General features: G+C 42.2%; 1 protein-coding gene across 6 annotated transcripts in view; it reads right to left on the bottom strand.

Moving 5' to 3' along the window:
• Nucleotides 1-10,649, bottom strand: part of LOC102674702 (potassium voltage-gated channel protein Shal) — a 110,234-nt gene extending 99,585 nt beyond the window's left edge. For all 6 annotated transcript variants that reach the window (XR_004151083.1, XM_006619912.2, XM_031512521.1 and 3 more), the window contains exons 1-2: nt 10,451-10,649; nt 9,277-10,340 (exon numbers count right to left, since the gene is read on the bottom strand). Coding sequence is in view for 5 of the 6 variants with exons in the window: in XM_006619912.2 (XP_006619975.2) it covers nt 9,277-10,340; nt 10,451-10,501 (1,115 nt within the window). In the remaining variant the exon portion in view is untranslated. The remainder of the gene's footprint in view (nt 1-9,276; nt 10,341-10,450) is intronic.
• Between the last annotated feature and the right edge of the window lie 2,129 nt (nt 10,650-12,778).

Here is a 12,778-nt window from a genome sequence, read left to right as displayed (position 1 = left end):
GACGAGCGTAGCTCGAGTTTTGAGCATAGCGAGGCCTCGTATCGTGAAAACGCGTCACGTCTTAGGCTGAACAAACCTAATTACCAACCCACCCCCTCGAGAAAGAACGTCATAATGGCGAGACAAGGAAGGATACGTGGCTCGATATCGCACGCCTCTCTCTCTCTCTCTCTCTCCCTTCCTCTCTCTCTCTCTTTCTCTATGATCGTGTCTGGAAAGGATCGTTGAAAATTCTTGTCCATTGGTCACGAGTCGACGAAACCGCGCGTAATATCCTCCCTCGTGCACGATCGGCCTATGCAATTTCCATTATCACGTATTGCGAAGACGGCATGCTAACTCGGCCGTGGTTCGATCTTCGTGCAGCTGGCCAATCGTTTATGAACGACGGTAATGTGTAAGGTAAAAATAGGAAGTGGTACGTGTCGATGGTCGAAAGTGGAGTGATAATTTCTTGGTAATTTCCGAGTTATTAGCGGGCAGTTTTAATGGTAAATGGCAAACGAAGAAGGCAAGATCATCGAATTACCGTTCGCGTTATGAGATCTAGAGAGATTATTCGGTGAATGAAACGGATTTAACGAGGGGATAGAATGAAGGGAGATCATCAAGGGGGAAAGATATCACGAACTGATGGTGGGAAATTGTTAGACGGCAAGGATGATGAAAATGTGACACGAAGCGTATTGCTAAATTCGCGAAATGGCCCATTTCGAATTCGCAAATTGGCCTCGATCAAATGGACCGGAACTTTTTAGCAATGGGAACGAGATGAAGCCATTTCAACAATTCCGATTTTTTTCTTTTGTTAAAAATAATAAAAGCACAAGCTTTTATATTGCGTTAGAGAGAAAATTCCATAGTGATCGTTAAATATAATATATCGTAGAAATTTCTTTTAACACGATACAAATATGATTTATGCGTTCCTAATATTAGAAATATTGTTTGAAAAACATTGTATCGATCAATATTCTCACATGATCGAGGGATTAGAAAAAGAAGAAAATTTCGAAAGAAAAAAGGAAAAAGGGTATCTAATGAAAGAGAAAAACTGTAAACCCTCTTAATACCCATGCCAGACTTTCCAAGGATTTCTTTTCCATCCACCACAACTTCGATGAACATACTATACACGTGGCTTTTTTGTCCAACCCACTTTTGCGTTTTTCTCCTGAGCCCAACCTGAGGAAGATTGATTCGAAGTTTATACTACGTGGCATGTAGCAATCTTATGGGGAAGAAGGGACAAGCAAACAGGCTCCCTATATTCGAAGGGATCATTAAGATTGCCCCTGTTTCGGCTTACTGTTAGTTAATTGAATACTGCTGCTCTCGGCCTTTTCGGCCTTCAATTTAATTTAAAGCCGATGTATCAATCTATATAGAGAATGTACAATTTTCTTTTTCCTAGAATTTTTCAAAGTCTTTCTTATTGTTATTCATAAATTTTCTCTTTTAAAAACTTTCTATAGATTACTCTTTCCTTTTCTTATAAAAAACTTTACTCAATTTTCCTTAAAATTATGATAGGAATTGTAATAATAAATTTTCTTACTCGTAGAGAAACTACTCCATTGTAGAGAGAAATCGCATTTACTTTCTTGTTCATTATTCATTCGCTTTACGAGATGAGAGAAGAAACTCCATCGAACCGAATATTTAACAATCTCATTTATAATTGATAAGGGGAACCGATAAAACAATTACAAAGCGAATTTTCTTCGAAAAGAGGGAAAGAGAAAATTATCCCAATCTATTTACAATATATACTAAATGATATGCCTATTACTAATTAGAAAATGAGAAAATATTCGAAGAAAAATCTTTCACCCCTTTTTGGGAATCGAACCCGAGTCATAATTAACCAAAAGCGAGAACCTTAATAACGTCACCATTGAAGCAATACTACTTGTCAACCTTATCCCTCCACTATATTTCTCCTAATTTCATTTCCTTTGTAATTCTTGATTACTACAATTAACTGTAATAATTACATCATAATAATTATACGTTCGCTAAAATAATTCAAGGAAAATACACGTACAAAAAGTGTTATATCCATACGATTTAATGAGAAGAATTTATACGATCTATTCATCCAATGTTCAACTCGAATTAACTCCCAAAGCTCTCGCGCGTAAAATACAAATTTTTATCGCGACTTTACCACACCGGCTTTTATTACCCTAGCAATATCCCTCCGAACCTTCAAAAAAGAATACGCAATAAACACGAACGGCGAATATCCTTGACGGAAATAGGGGCGTGAAAACGCGATCATTTTCCACGCGTTAATTCGACTTAATCGCACACAATATGCGTGTCCAACGCATTGGAAAAGAGATCGGATTCGGATTTTATGAGACCACACCTGAGGCGAAATGTGTTCCGTGTATACGGAAGGTTATTTTGGCGTTGCGCCAATCGAACTCGAAGAAGTGTTTGCCGACTCGCTTTCGTTATTCCTCTTTTTCCTGTCCTCTTATCTCCTCATTTTCCTTCTCGCCTTCTTATCCTCTCAGGTCTTCAATTCAATTATCGAGAGGGGGTTGGAAAAAGTGTCGTTGCATCGATTAATCACAAAAGGATATGAATTCGACGATAACAATTTTTTCTTTTTATTCTCAAACCGATCTTTGGGCGTGAGAAATAATCAGGAGAGTATGAAATTTATCGAATTTTATCGAATATCGAGTGCGTCGAGCACACTCTTGAAAAATAGTTTATTCGCGGAAAATTCGCCCATAATTCTATCCCTGTCAAAAATTATTTTTTTCAATCAATTATTTTTCCGATCCTGGCCTGATCCTGATCGAAATAGAATTCGACGATGACCGGATTTCATATCTACCAGCCCAGAACTTTTTTAACCCGATATACCTATGTATTCTATGATCCCAGCGAGAGAGAGTGGAGATGAATATTCGATTCGTAGCTGGAAAATCCACTGTGAAAATCCAACATAGACTGGCATCGACTTAGTCGCCATCCCAGGATTTTCTTGCCGAAACGACATTCGCCTTCCACTTTTCGCCTCTTGCTCTGTCATATCCTATTTTGTTCCGTGAACATCTCTCACAGTAAAAGAATTGTACTTGTAACGTGTAATACTATCCCTCTGAAAAATCGAATTTGATTTATCACCATAGAATATCTTTTCTTACGGATACATACCAGTTTGAAGATTTTTTTTTTTCCATCTCATTGGTGACAAGAAGAAGAAAATTTAAGAGGACAATTTTCTTCAAGGTACATTCAAAGTGAAGAGAAGGATATCAGGTATTTATCTGTTCTTTGAATAGATTCAAGAAAAAATAGTTTCCGAAATAAAGTTATTTTTGTTCATATGAGAAATAATTTCGATACGGTACATCTTAATAAAAAAATTCTACGGTGATAAATCAATTTTAATATTACCGTATCGGTGCACGGTATCGATGGAAATATTGGGAAAAAATTTTATTTTCCGTAGAATATTTTTTTTATACATTTATCTTCGAAATTTAACGTGATAGACAATTTTTACATCCAGATTCATCACACGAAAATAAAAAAATGTACAAAATCTTCCTATTCCCAATAAATTTTTATCGATCTATTTTTCCCTTTCCTATCATTTCGTTTCGTCTATTTTCCACAATTTCTTCGGAACTGTATACAAATAATTGCGACACTCCTTCAAAAAACATATATATATAATCCTTTCCATTCAACATTATGATCCGCAGATTCAAAATGTTCCCGTTCTCGAAATCAATCGAAGAATTGAACTTTACAAATTTTTACAAGAGCGACCGAACTTTCCGTCGAAAACCAAAAAAATAGGTGTTCTATCCGAGCGTAAATTCGATTAAAAAATCATATCGATATTCGAAACGTGAACACCTCCAACGTACCATCCGAATATCCTATAACTGGCATCGAGACAGAAATGCATCGATAACAAGAAACGACGAGAGCGTGCTTTCCCTCCTCCCCCTTTTCGCGTTATTTTAAAAGGATTTACCTCGTATCAGACTATCCCTGTTAATTCTCAACATTCGATACACGCGTTTACGTAAAAAAAAAAAAACCGACCGATTTAAAGAGAGAGAATCCACGTCCACGAGGGAGGGACGGGGGAGGAAGATAGGGATCGGTTACGATCGGACGGGTGGAAAGATCGGCCGATAGACGAATCCATGATTGAATCAATCAATGGGGATCTAAAAATCGAGCACAGTTTCGAAACTATACGGTTGAAACTTGTACGCCTCCGCTTAGATATATCCATGCGGAAAATGGGCAGGAAAGCTTCGAAGCCAACCGTACCTTTTTTTTTCTTTTTTTTTCCTTTTACGAGGCAAAGAGTTGATTGTCCCGCAAATCTTTTAATACCTCGTCGCGTGAACTTTCCCGAAACAACTTCCTTTATCCACGCTCGCGACCGATAAAAATGCCAACTGCGGGAAAACATTTCCCCCTCCCTCCTCCCCCGGATAAAAGCTAACCTGTCCGTGAAACGAATCGAATCGTCGTTTCGCGAGAAAACGGGCGGAATTCAATGTTGGCTGAGGAAAAAAAAGAAAAAACTTGGTTGAGAAAAATTATTTATAAAAAAAAAAATCTTCTCTGGGTATATAATTCTTTAGAGATTCCCGTTTCCCCCTCCTGTCCAAGAAGAAATATATAATTCTTCTTCTTCTTATCCTGTCCATTTATTCGTAAATTCGTATTTCGAAATAATCGCGAAAATGCTGAGAAATTCGATAGTTGTTTCGAAGCGGATTCTCGAAATGGATTTACTCGTGGAACGCATCGTGAACCGATCTGTTTCACGGAATTCGGCGTATCGTATCCTGTTAAACGACGTTGCACGCCAAACGTGTGCTGTTGTTTTACAACCGATAATTTCATTCCCCGATTTCATGCCGCACTCGTGTTATATTTTCCGTAGAGAAAAGATTCTTGTGCTAATTCTCGTCCCAACCTCGCCCTTTCCTCCGCCACGTTTTCAACTATGCAATGTACATTTTTTTTTTATTTTTCTTTTTTTTTTTTTTTTTAAACGAGGCAACCTGCGCTAGTTTGCATGACGCGAACCGCATGCATTGTACGCGACGCATGGTGCGCGACAATGCACCATCCGCAATGTTCAGTTACACGAGTAATTTGACCGTGTAGCTCGCACAGTTTCGCGCATATTTTCTTCCACCCTGTGGTTTCGCGATAGCGCGAAAATAGGAGGCCAAAAGAGCCGAAGAGAACTTTCGAAAAAAGGGGGAACAGAGATGACTTGACTCGAGAGGAGAGGAATTATTGACGAGAAAGAATGCTCCCGGTTCCAGGGCTCTCGTTTCTTTTTATTTCCTTTCTGATACATCCTGCTCGTCCTATTACCGATTTCGATTCGAAAAAATGGGACACGCGAAAACGAGATTTTGCAAAAAAAAAAAAAAAAAGAAAAGGTCTCGTTCGTTTCGCGGTTACTGCGGGAGGATAAAAAGAATAGAAATAATTATTCGAAGTGCAATATATATATATCAAAAAATAAAAAAAAAAAAAAGATTCTATCTAAATTATGAAAATATATCCCTTGAAAAAGAAGGATCTTTCTGAACAAACGTGTAACGTTTGCCCATGGCATGATATAACTTAATTAACATACCGGCGTAATGGAACTCGGACATCGATCCCTGATTCTGTTCGAAAGCAAGCTTGAAAAGTCAAAGCTGAAAGGATGAATCGCGTGAAATCGCAAAGGGCAAAACTACATTCCACGGAGGACGTAAATTATAATATATCGGATGGATGGAAATTTATGGAAACCGTAGCTCGATATTTTTATGTAGCGATTTTTTTCTCTTTTTCTTTTTTTAATTTATCTCAGCCAAAGAAAATCGTATCGCAAGAATTGAAAATTTTCCTAAACGCTTTCTAATCGGATCAAGGATCAGGGCAATCGTCGAAACACGTGTATATCACGTTGATGCGAGATAAAAAGTTCGATAGATGTCGTGATAGGAATTTCGATGCAACGATGTATGTTTCTCTATCCTTCGGATAGATTTAAAAAGTGAGCGTTACAAGACCTAAGCTAGAGAAATCCTCGAGAACACCTGTTGATCGTTCTCGTTAAAGTTTGAAGGAACCGACCTGGACTAGCCTGGACACGCGAGCTGAAAGACGATTGCTGCTGACGTAGGAAAAAAAAAAAAAAAAAAAATTGGCGATATTTCCTCACGAGCGAATTTTCCCGCCTCGTCACGGTATGCATACCAATTTTCAACGCTTATTTTTCCATTTAACCTTTCACTCGAATTTATATTTTTCATTCATCAAACGTTAACTCGAATAATTGAATTCAAATGTTCGAATCGAAAATTTAAATTCATAAATTTAAGCCCGATTTTTTTTTTTTTCTTTTTTCAATTGCAACGTGATTAAAACAACTTTCGATAATAATACCACGTTTCATTTCCTACATTTTCCTGTAGTGACGTTCTCGTCCCAAGATGAGGTTTAATTTATTTAAAATATTTAACAATAGGGCCATTGTATATATACATATATTTTTTTTCCCCTCCTCTCACGATGCCCCAATAATTTTTATCAACGGGCGTATACGCTCGCTCTTTCCGTGTTTTATCGAAAAATACGTGGAAAGGGTAAACGAAGTGTAACAAACGGCGATGCAGCTTTTTTTCGAACTCGAAAGCGAGCAGCGAATACCTTCACACGAATCGAGAAAAAGGAATCGGGGATAAGAGCTTACACCGTTCGATACATCCTATATTCGAAATACCCCGACGTTCGGTCGAATATTTTGTCTGTGAAAAAAAATCGCGCGCAAGAGAACGTGATTTTTTAATTCGAGGTAATAAAAATACGAAAATGTTTTACGATGCGAAAGCTGTCTCAGCAAGTTGGAAAGGAAAGGAAGGAATCCACGTCCCCGTGGTTTGATCAATCTCGTATCGGTAAAGGCGTTATATATTTAACGGAGCGCGATTAAAATTATAAATCAAAAGCCGCAAATGAAAATACGAATTGAGGGGGAAATGGAGGGAGGAGCACGCGGGAGAAAAAAGACAGAGGGAGTGATTTAAATCGCGATAATTAACGAGGAAAACGCCGCCCTATTATAATTTCATCGGGAAAATCGCGTACGTTCATACGTACGAACGTTCGAGTAAAATAATAATTATTCTTTAACGAAGCTTATTCGATCCCCATGCGTTCACACCATTGGAAAAATCGGTTAATCAATCGAGCCTTTCCTTTCAATTTCACCGAGATCAATTCACGATTTCACGCGATTGAAAATCCAAAATATTGCCAAAAAAAATCTTGTTTCGTTTCTTCTTGAAAAATCATTATCAAGAACTCGCACGTGCTGATCATCATCGCGCGATCAGAAGGAACGCCTGTGTTAACTCTTTTAAAGCGGCCTTCCTTTCAATTTCATCGAGATCAATTCACGATTTCAGGCGATTAAAAATCTAAAAATCTTGTTTCGTTTCTTCTTGAAAATTTAAAAATCATTATCAAGAACTCGCACGTGCTGATCGTCATCATCGCGCGATCAGAGGGAACGCCTGTGTTAACTCTTTTAAAGCGGCTGAATAGCCGTTGCCCTCGAGTGATTCCTGTTCCACGGACAGACAGAGAAAGAGACAGAAAGAGAGAGAGAGAGGGAGGAGAAGGAGAGAGTTGCAAAAGAGCGCACTCTGATTCATCGATCCTTTTTCGCGTCTACTAAATTTCAGATTGAATCACGATTGATCAGATTGAATCAAAGTCATGGCGGATGGGGCCACGGTTCAGAGAGGTGTTTCACGCGTGTTCAACGCGGCGTATTCGACGACATTCAACGGCCACCTAACAACTCACCGGACCACCGGCTGCGTAACTAAGATTACGCTGACTGTCAGCTGTCTGCGTCCGAAAACGAAATGAAAATACCATTTGACACGGATTTTGCTTCGAGAGCAGAAAATAGAGGAAGACAGAGAGAAAGAGAGAAAGAGAGAGAGAGAAAGAGAGAGGAGAGCGAGATCTTTTTCCAGAAGCGGACAGATCGAATTTTTCCATTGCTCCTGCATACCACCATCGCTACTACCCTTATTAATCCAAATACCTCTACTAAGAGACAATAAAATTCGACGAATCGAATTATATCCACCCGGGAATAATTAATATTTTCGAAACAATATAGATTTTTTTCCCGAACAATGTCAATTAAGATTAAAAAAGGAGTAAGAAATAATTTCGAATAATTGAAAACGGGGTTAATAAGAGAATTATTTAAAATGCTCTTATATTATACGTTAATCTTATCTTATCTTACCCCTTTGTTATAAATATTTCCCGCAAAATCCATTGCGTTATTTCTTTCTTTTAAGAGAAATCCTAATTAAGACGTAATAAGAAACGTATTTATCCTTCGTGGAGAAGATTGAAGGAAATTTGAAGGGGAATTTAATCCGCGATACTTGGGATCCCGAACTTGTTTCCCGTGGAAGCCTGCATTTTTGAGAAATTAAAGGCAAACAGAGAGAAGGACGCCTCTCTCGTCGATTTCGCGGTCTCTTCTTGTTTGAGAAAAGGGTGGAAAGGATCGGTCACTTTAATTCATAAAAAAAGATGGGGAGGGAAACGGGGGGAATAGGAGTGGAGGAGGACACGAGTGATGCAGAAGAAATTGTCGAGGGAGACTTTTCGGGGGAGGGGGTTGGTGCTTCTACTTCGCTGCGGATATTTAGAGAAAGCAGCGAGGCCCTTCGAGGTAAAAAGGTCGACAACGACCTCTGTTTAAAAATATCACTGCTGGAGACTGCTGCTTGTTCCAGCTTGGGGCGGTTTACACGGAGCCAATTACTTTCACAGATGCACCCGTTACTTCTGTTTCATTCGACACACATCTAGAAGCTACGAGTTACGCGCCTCGGCCATCTCGAGATACACCTTTTGTATTTCCAATAATGTTGAAATTCGATAATAAGGAAGAAAATCGTTATGCCTTTTTATTAAGAGAAAAGAAAAGGAAAGGAAAGGAAAGAGAAAAATAAATAAAAACAGAGGCGAGTTGTTTCGAAACGTAAAAGAGAACGAGAGGAACGCGATATCTAAACTCGATCTTAATAATCGAATAATACGTCACGAGAAAGAATTTTCACCAGTCACGTGAGGCGAAAATTTTAACCACGGCAGGCACAAGATACGCGGCGAATAAATTGATACACGAGGAAAGAAGAAAGAGAATTGGGAAGAAAATGGAATGAACGAACTCACCCTAATGTGGTCATCGTGACGATCGTGTACCAGAACGCGGCAGGTATCGAGGTGAAGTTCGTTCCATCGACGTTCTTCTCCGCGTAGAACATCACGGTTGCGAATATGATGATCGCCATTGCGAGGGAGAAGACGAGGAAACCGAGCTCCGAGGCGCACGATTTCAACGTGTAACCGAGGATCCTGAGCCCTTGCGAGTGCCTCGAGAACTTGAAGATCCGGAACACACGGAAGACGCGCAACGTAACGAAAGCACCGGATACGTCGTCGTTGTCGGTGATGCCGAGGCCGATGTAGTACGGGAGGATTGCGACCACGTCTATGATAGACATGACGGATCGCGCGAACTTACACCGGCTCGGGGCCGCGAACAGCCTCAACAGATATTCCGCGGTGAATATCATTACGCACGCGGTGTCCAGGCAGAAGAATACGATCTTGTAACGCTCGCCGCATGAAAGCGTACCGGCGCGTCCCGGACGATTACCGCACGGCACGGTCTCGACCACGTTCGCCAGCACGCTCACGGCGATGAAGAATCCTGTTACATAATAAAATACCAAAGCCGCCGTCGAGATGTGTGGATTCTGGAATGCCCTCCACATCTTTTGCCTGATGTCCGGCAACTGCTGAAGAGTTTGATCCCCGTTCTCGCTCAGCTTGTCGTCCATCAAACGCTCCGCGTTCTCGCGTTTCCTGTCCCGATAATCCTCGTAACAGCAATCGCCGATCACGTCCGGCAATATACCGAAGAACGCCAACTCCTCGTCGTAGCTCGTCAGGCATTCGTGCTTCGGATAATGAAGCTTTCCGGTTCTGTAATAGTTCAATATGTGGCGGAATATGTCTGGATCACGGTCGAAGAAGTACTCTTTGCTCTCCTCGTCGTAAAAGAACTCGCGCTCGTTCGAACCGAGAAGAGTGTCCGGATACTTCTCGAGGGTGTTCCGCCATGTCTCGAAGCGACGGCCGCTCACGTTTATCAATAATTTCTCGTCGTCGGCCTTGCGACGATCCTTGGGGATCGGCGGCGGTGGCAGTGGATGTGTGGCGATCGGCACCCAGCCAATGGCCGCCGCGGGAGCGAGCGGCAGCCATGCTGCCACCGGGGCCCTTCTTTAAGGGGGTATTGTTTTTTTTTTTTTTTCAGTTTATTTTTGTCTATTTGCATTTAACCAATCGCCGCCGCACGAGCGAACGGCAGCCATGCTGCCACCGAGGCCATGCTCGAAGGTGGAATAGTTTCCTTCCTTTCCTAAGTTTTTCCACCTTTCCTCCCTCCTTTTCCCTCCTCTACTTTCTCTTACTATTATAATTATTATTATTATTATTACTATTATTACTACTACTATTATTATTATTATTACTTCACTCCGATTACTTCTCTCTCAATGTTCCTTCTTCAATCTTCCAGTTCACCTATCATCGTCGTTCCAATCCAACAATTAATCTCTAATCTTAATTTTGTCGCGTTTTTTCGCGACCAGCATATACGATGTCACTTTCGTATCGATATCGTGATCCTCCTTTCGGTGGATTTCGATCGCATTCACAAGTCTCCCTCTCCTTTTGTTCTCGATTCCGTTCTTCGCGTCTCCCACGCGAGCTCCGCGTTTACCCGACGCCTCTGAATCGCGAGTAATCCGGCTAAAACTCGAGCGAACTCCTGGAGGAATCCCTCCTCCCCTCCCCCACCCGGAGGAGAAAAGTGTGCCGGCTCGTTCCCGAGCGGAGGCAGAGATAAATAGGTAAAAGCCCACGATGCTGATTTCGTTCCACGGATCGTTCGATCGTTAAAAATGTCCTCGACAATCTCGTCTCCGCTCGAGACCTGTCGCCATTCGAACGATCTGTCCGTCTGTATTAGCTGGTCGTGGTGCNCACCGGCAGCGTTCCCACCAGCTACGCGTCGACCACGACGACCACGACGCCGACGACGGCCACGACGACGTCGGCAATGACACCGCGATCCTAAGATCGTGCACGGCCACCAACTCCGTCATCGTACCACGGCATTCCTCCGCTTTTTTCCTATTTATTGTTTACTTATTGCCACTCGTTATTAGCAACAGCAACAGCCCCTACTACTAGCAGCAACGCAGAGTCGCGAGCACCACGACAACCAATCGTCTTCTGGCAACTTGCCCTTCACCATCATCGATACCGTTTTCCCAGTATCGTCTCTCTGTCTTCCTCCTTCCCTCCCCTCCCGCGATCGAACACGATCGAGATTCAAGATCCTCCACCTGTACTTGGTCCCCTCTTCTTGTCCCTTCTTCTATCCAGTGTTGCACCTTGTGTGTCGGGTCGAACAATCAGCAGGAAACCAATGTATCCAATGTATCCTAGAGAATTACGTCGAGACACGATCCTGCTACATCGTCGAGCACGCGGAATATAATGGAAAGAGACCGATCCTTTCCGGTTCCATTCACTCGCAACACCGGGTATCGAGGCACAGCCACGTACTCGGCAACATTTTCATGTTTCGAACCACGCAACGAATTATATTTCGATTTATTCACGGTTATTTTTCGCGACACCTTCCGTCGATCGATCCAATTATCTTTCCTAAGATAAATCGTCGTATCCTCTCTTGATCAATCCCTGTCGATCCGGGTCATCGTTGTTTTCTTCTTTCTTCTTCTCCCGGAAGAGGAACGAAGCTGGTGGTGATGGTGCTGCTGCTGATGCTACTACTTTCGTCTTTCCTCCACGGTTTCTCTCGAGAGAGTTTCGCTTTCGTAGCGTCTTCGAGATTGAAGAGGATTAAGAGGAGAAATTTTTCCAACGACGAACGTTCGACGCCTTCAACGTCGAGGGAACGAGAGGTCGAAATATATTTTCGCGGTTTCCTGTTCGACGTGGCTCGCGAGCATCGTCCGCGAAACGTTCGACGAGCAGTGAGTGGCCGTGCTGCTGATTCAGCCTGTATCGTTCTTGGCACGCGCAAGCTTTTTTTACTCGCTCGAGGCCTGTCGCGGATCACACAGCACGCAAGGACCACGCTGATTCCGTTCGTCGACGTAAACGCGTCAGGGAGCGGGGAGGCACACGAGTTAAAAGCTTCACCGGTCGCGCAGATGTTTTCCACGACGCACAGCTCTCGCGATAGACGGCACGTCGCATGCGTCACACCGTGGACTCCTTCCTCGTGACACCACAACTTCCTACGTAGAGAGCACAGCCTTTCGTTTCAACGTTCGTACATTACCATTCGGCCAGCCGTCATTTTACTTCGCCACCGGACGGATCAATCCGTCCATCTTTTCGCAAACCTCGTGTCCCACGACTCGACTCGATCGACCATCCGAGAAAAAACCGGGAAAGCTCGAAGAGAGCTGCCTCTCTCCTCGACTCGTCACGCAGCCTAACACTAATCCTTCCGAAAATTCACAAACTCGCTCGCTTCTCCCCGAATCTTTGATCCTCTTCGCGATACACTCGGATCGACCTCACCTCTGGGGAACGATTTACGAATGAAGGGAGGAAGATCAGGAAG

The sequence above is a fragment of the Apis dorsata genome, unplaced genomic scaffold (genome assembly GCF_000469605.1).
Source record: "Apis dorsata unplaced genomic scaffold, Apis dorsata 1.3 scaffold_455, whole genome shotgun sequence".
NCBI classification, from domain to species: Eukaryota; Metazoa; Arthropoda; class Insecta; order Hymenoptera; family Apidae; genus Apis; species Apis dorsata.
This window is presented reverse-complemented; position numbering and strand designations above follow the sequence as displayed.